Below are 6,207 nucleotides of genomic sequence, written 5' to 3' on the forward strand. Positions count from 1 at the left end.
TACGTTTGAATGTTTCAGAAATCTCTCAGTCAGAACATGCTATATCATGTTTAGGTGGAAACTAGCGAGCTAGCTTCCTGCTAACTTCTAACTCCGCTGAATTTAATAAATCCTGTTTTCATGGATGCCTGGATGTTAAACTTGATTGTTACACCTGGTAAAGCAGCAACACTGATCATTTATCAAAGATGAAAGAATTTAGACAGTTTTTAAGTCTCAGTGATGCTGCAGTGTTCGTTTGACTTTGGGACCTGAAACAGATGGAGTTTAGGACCCAGATTCCTCCACGAGGCTCCTGACTACGGTAGCTGTAATGCTCCAACAATCCATCAAGCGGTGCGGCTTCGTAGCTACCAAAGTCACACTAAAACATTTTTGACAGATTTTTGAGCGCCGTGTAGCACATAAAATCGGTTCGAGGTCAGTAAGCACAACCAAGATTCATACATAAGGCGAACTGTCGATTTTTGAGGAAATTAAAGGATTTTAAGTGCGCTTTATAGTGTGGAAAATACGGTATATCATGACATCAGATAAGTAGATGCAATATTCTGAAGTGCTTTGTTCTGTTTACCATAAGATGAAACACCGCTGATATCCTGTTGATCTTTAGTAGTGATGTCGACATTGTTTCAATGTTGATTCTATTATATTAAAGTTGCCAGAGTAAATAAAATGTATTTCCTGTTGATCATCAGTTTGTGATTTCCATGTTGATTTAACTTTGTTTCTGTTATTGTTTGCTATCCAGTATAAACCTCTGACACACATGCAGAAACCATGCTGCTAGTGACTGAGATCTGAGCTCATAGCTACGCTAAGCTAGCAAATCCCTAAAGAGACAATGATTGAATACTATGGATATAATTTGCAGGTGATTCAGAAAAAGCATGTGAAGATTACGCTACGAAATAAGTTGTTCTCAAAGGTTTGCAATTAAACAACCTATACAGATTAAACTGCAGAAAAGCATCCCTGCACTTAGTATCAGGAACAGGAAGTGACACAATAATGCAGCAATCCAACATTTTAGAAATGATCTTCCTGTTTGTGTCTAAATGTTCTGCTTCACTAACAGTGAGAACTTTACTGGTAACAGCTTAATGGGGTATTTAATCACAGTGGCAAAGAATGGAAACACTTTTTCACTGCAAGTGTGTGTGAAGGTGTGTATGTGTTTGCCGGTGTCAGCGTCAGAGAACGACAGCTTTCCTTTGGTCCAGTCCAGATTCAGTCTGATCCTCTTGTACTTCTTGTTCACCGAGAGAGCAGCTTCTGGATCTGCTGATGATCCTGCATAGTACTGACCTTGACTGTATCCCAGTCCCCACAGTCCAGACCGTATGTTTCCCTTCCTCTGGTCAGACTCTGCTAACACGCCCAGTGACCAACCTCTGTTATCTCCAACCTCAACATCCCAGCTGTGCTTCCCTGAATCAAAGCCCTGAGAGCTCAGGGCAAAGTAGAGATGATCAAACCTCTCTGGATTATCCGGGAGCTGCTGCCGGTCTCCAACCCTCATGGTGGTCAGACCTTCATACAGGATCAGTCCCGGATGGGCAGTGTTTGGGTTCAGGATCAGAGGAGTGTAGGAGACCATATACTTCATGTTATTCCAGATGCTGAAGGTCAGGTTGCCCAGGTGTTTGGCCTGGTCTATCAGAGCTCCCGGGGGCAGCTGTGGATCATCCAGCAGGGGGCAGTGCTGGGCTCTTTCCACCACAGCCTTGTAGTTGTGCAGGAATGAGACGTCTTCAGCTCTCAGCTCCTCCTCTGTGGCTCTGATTGTGTCTGAAAGAGCTGCTATCTCTCTGCTCAGAGCCTCCATCTTCTCCTTCATCATCCAGCTCTTCTGCTCCTCTTCCTCCCACAGCACGGTCAGCCTGGCCTCCTCTTCCTCTGCTAGAAACTGGTGAAGCTTCTTAAACTGCTCCCTAATCTTCCTCTCTGTGCGTCGGGCCTGGGCCTTAATGTGTCCTGCTGTTTGATCAAAGTTCACCTGGACTTCTTCACAGACCTTTAACTTCTGCTTTAAAGCTTCCACAGTTTCCTGAAGGTCATTCTTGTGTTGTTGTGCAGCTTTATCGATGGGCTTGAACTTGTGGTCGCTGTGTTTGTCCGAAGTGCCGCAGACCACACACACTAGCTCCTGATGGTCCAGACAGAAGAGACTGAGTTTCTCAGAGTGCAGACTGCAGAGATCCTCCGGAGTTATCTGATTTCTCTCTTCTATGAACGTCTCACACAGGTTCTTCAGAGCAAGGTTACACGGTGGATCGTGCATTGTAGATTGTTTCTGACAGACTGGACAGTCGCGTGCTGGGTTTTCTCTCCACCAGCTGTCCAGACAGTCCTTACAGAAGCTGTGGCTGCACGGCAGAAGAACCGGCTCTTTGAAGATGTCCAGACAAACTGGACAGCAAAGATCTGATCTGGCAGCCATGGAGTCTCCGGGTGAAGCTGGAAGCAGCAGACAGGCACTACAGTCAGGCGTGACTCCCGTCCCTCCTCTGCTGCCTTCACTGAAGCTTCCTGTGAGTCGTGTTTTCAGTCAAACTAACCTTCAGTGTGGAGCGTCGGCAGCCAGAAGCAGCAGTGTTGTTTGTGTCCTGACGCTGGACTCGCCAGAGGAAGCTGCTGGTCTGATGTTCAGTCTGACTGTCCCGCTGCGAGCGAGAGGAAACTTGGTGTGTCTCAGGTGAGGGGTGGAGCTTGATTACGAATGCTGTTGCTTCAACTGTAAGTTGTAGTTGAGTCATTCCAGAGAATCAGTTTCCAAAACTGCCAACAGGTCTAAAACTGCAGAGCAAGTTTCTGTTCAGGTGCAGGTCTGGACATGAAGAGATTCATGAGCCTAAAACAAAGCGCTGTTCAGCACCGCTGTGAGAAAGTGAGTGTGTGATGCAATACCAGAAGCACAGCTGATACTGATGGGTGACGATAAGCTGCCCCATGTAGGCCTTTATTACGACAGCTTTTTCTCTGCGATTACATTTTTCCACAGACATGAGAAAAGGAAGTTTAAGATCATAATATTACACATCCCTGAATTTCACAAGTGACAACAAAGAAAAAGCTTCCAAACTCTAAAAGTACAGAAAACATGAAAAAGACTGGGATATAATAGAGTCTGAACCCAAAAGCTGAGGCAAGAAAAACAAACAAAGACACAAAAGAAGACCATGGCTGTATCCCAGTTCAGGGTCTGCAGCCTTAAAGGCCGCATTTCAAGGCCGATTACGTCACAGCGGCGCGACGAAGGCTGTCCCAATTCAAAGGCTGCTCGAAATGCGGCCCTCAAATGCGTCCTTCATTTCCCTGAATTTTAAGGCTGTGGCGGTGTACACTTTGTGGCTCAACATATCCCAGAATGCATAGCGCGGCGGTGGGTGTGGATAAATTTGCCGAAAAAAACGGCGGACGAGGGGCGGCCGAAGAGTAAACTTTAAGTAAGTACTGAATATTATGTCACTTCTTTATGTGCAAATGTTTAATAACGAAGAACATTAAACATTCCTGTTGGTCACATGTCGGCAAAGTTATGTGACATTAGTGACGTTTGTACTAACTTGGTTTTAAAGCCTTTACTTTAAATACACGCCGTTCAATAGCTGAGCTTCATCTCACAGAGAATGATCAAAGCTCATGTAGGAACAAACAAATGAACAAAAGATTTTCTCCTTCATTTCTGTCAAACACAGCTGTATGACACGTTTCCAGCTGTTAGTATCATGGTCGCTAGGCAACCTGGGCAGCGCAACGGAGGCTAGACCGTCCCATTTCACAAGCCTCGCACTTCCGGCCTTAGCGGTCTTTGAGTACGCGGCCCTTGAGGATCGTTGAGGCTGCGTACTTTAAGGCTGCAGCCCCTGAATTGGGATACAGCCCATGTCTGAGGGCCATCCTTTTTTACAGGTTTACACTGCAACACGAAGCACAGCACAAGCACAGCGGCCAGGGAGCACTCACTCACGCCTCGGTGTGATGGCACACATGGTCCACAAAAGCCACGAAGAAAAGATGGAGCTCAGCGGCAGGTACTGGACCTTCACTCAGCCAACACAGCACAGCTGCTTCCGTGTGAACGAGCCACCGGAGGACACAGGCGGGCAGACCATGAGGCCCATCAGTCGTGCCCTCCTCGGGCTCTGGGGAAACTCATGGGAGGGTGCAGAAGATTCCCAGCATCCCTGCCCTGTTATTGCTGGGCAGCGTTGATGAGGACGGACAGCGGTCTGTCGGACACATCTAGCGGCGTAGACGTCGGAGCAGGGGTGAGAACAAAGAGCTGCACTGTGGTGACACACCACCCTCCTGAGGGAGGCGATTGAACCTGCTGACAAGTAAGTAAACTGTATCTATACCATAAAGAAATTACCAGACATCGATATCACCTGTTCTCAGCTGCATTTGAATAAAGCACCAAATCCACACTTTAAGCTTAAATTTCAAAACTTACATTTAACTACTGATTTTATCTACTGTTCTGATTTTATCTGTTTTGATTTTATATACTGTTTTGTTTGTTTGTTTGTTTGTTTGTTTGTTTGTTTGTTTGTTTGTTTGTTTGTTTGTTTGTTTGTTTGTTTGTTTGTTAATTAGTTAGTTAGTTTATTTGCTTGTTTTAATCAATTTTAAATCATGCTTTTTATTTGTTCTTGTTTCTAATGTCTCTGTAAAGCACTTTGAATCACCTTGTTGTTGAATTGTGCTATACAAATAAACTTGCCTTGCCTTGCCTTGCCTTAATGGTTTGAGGTTATGGCAGATTCCTTCAAAGGATGTGACATCAGAGTTTAGATGATGCACGTCATGAGTCTGTTCATTTTTAACCTGGATTTACGCTCAAGAGATGCCGGTTCGCGATTGTCAGAAGAATGTGATGGGTGCAGATCTGAAGTGGATTCAGTGGAGCTGGAACGCCTCTGTGATCTTTGACTGTAAAAGTAAGTCGTTCATTTCAACCCCAGCAGGTCATTTTGTGCTTGATGAGCTCTTCTCTCTCCTTTTCCAAACACTTCAGCGCAGAGCTCACAGTCTGGCTCACAGTCGATGTTTCTCCTCCTCGCCACCATCGGGAGGTCATGGAGTCAGATCGCTGGTTTTATTGGGCCTTTGTGAGGCTACAGAGGCTTTAATTTAGAATCCATTACACCATCAAACTGGCTGAAACGTGATGGAAAACAGCCGGGCAAAATAAGCTGTTATTATTTGACATTTCCAGCTGTTACGACTAAAATCCTGTAATTAAATGAATGTGACCCGGGGCCTGAAAAGCAGCAGAATTAAAAAAGTTGTTTCATCTTTCATCGAATGACCTCAAATATCTGTGAATGAGTTTGATGACACGAGCTGCAGAAAGTCCAGTGCTGCTCCTCCTCCGCATGGACCAAGCTGAGCTGGTTCATCATCTGACCAGGACACCTGCTGGGCTTCTTCTAGGTCAGGTGCTTCAGAGATATTCAACTGGAGGAGACCCTGGATTATTACTCTCAGCTGGTTTGAAGCTGAAGCTGGTCAGATGTTCACTGAGAGTGAGCAGGATCAGAAATGAGTCCATGAGGCTGAGATGGTTTGCACATGTGCAGAGGAGGGAGGGTGGATACGATGGAGCTGCCAGGCAGGAGGAGAAGAGCACAAAGAGCTGGTGTGACAGAGGGGGGTGGTAGGGAAGGGGTGAGGAGATCCCTGCAGGGAGCAGCCAGAAGAAGGAGGTTTGGAAAGAACTCTGTGTCCTTCAAGAAGAACTGAAGGAGGTCCAGGAGTCTCTGATTAGACGGCTGCTCTTAAAACCTGGACCCAGACATGTGGTAGACGGAGCGAGGAAGGAAGGAAGGAAGGAAGGAAGGAAGGAAGGAAGGAAGGAAGGATGGAAGGAAGGATGGATGGGTGGTTTTGATGATGCACTGACAAGTTTTAGTTTGTTCATGATTATCTTGTTTGAATAACTGAGAACTCCAAATATTTGTTTCTGTTATTGTAATAATGTTATTGTCCTTTCTATGAAATTCGTTTTCTTTCCTGCTTTGAATCTTTGATAAATGTGCAAAAATCCACCCGTGGGAGGCGCAGACGAATGAAACCAGCCTTCAGGAAGGAGCACTCACGGTTCACTTGTTCAGAATAGCTACTTTTTAATTGCAGAGCTCTTGTTCCAACTTTTAAGTACAATATTAGAAGGATAATCATCAGGTTAGAACACCTGTG

The 6,207-nt window shown here is 45.5% G+C and overlaps 1 protein-coding gene across 1 annotated transcript; it reads right to left on the reverse strand.

The window, feature by feature from the left end:
• Positions 1-269: 269 nt before the first annotated feature.
• LOC308403234 (zinc-binding protein A33-like) lies at positions 270-2,639 on the reverse strand. Its single transcript, XM_080892504.1, has 2 exons — positions 2,562-2,639; positions 270-2,460 (listed from the first exon to the last, which is right to left on the reverse strand). The coding sequence occupies exon 2, from the start codon at positions 2,441-2,443 to the stop codon at positions 1,055-1,057; it is 1,389 nt and encodes a 462-aa protein (XP_080748630.1). The 5' UTR covers positions 2,444-2,460; positions 2,562-2,639; the 3' UTR covers positions 270-1,054.
• Between the last annotated feature and the right edge of the window lie 3,568 nt (positions 2,640-6,207).

This window comes from Rhamphochromis sp. 'chilingali', assembly GCF_963969265.1.
Source record: "Rhamphochromis sp. 'chilingali' genome assembly, chromosome: 9".
NCBI classification, from domain to species: domain Eukaryota; kingdom Metazoa; phylum Chordata; class Actinopteri; order Cichliformes; family Cichlidae; genus Rhamphochromis; species Rhamphochromis sp. 'chilingali'.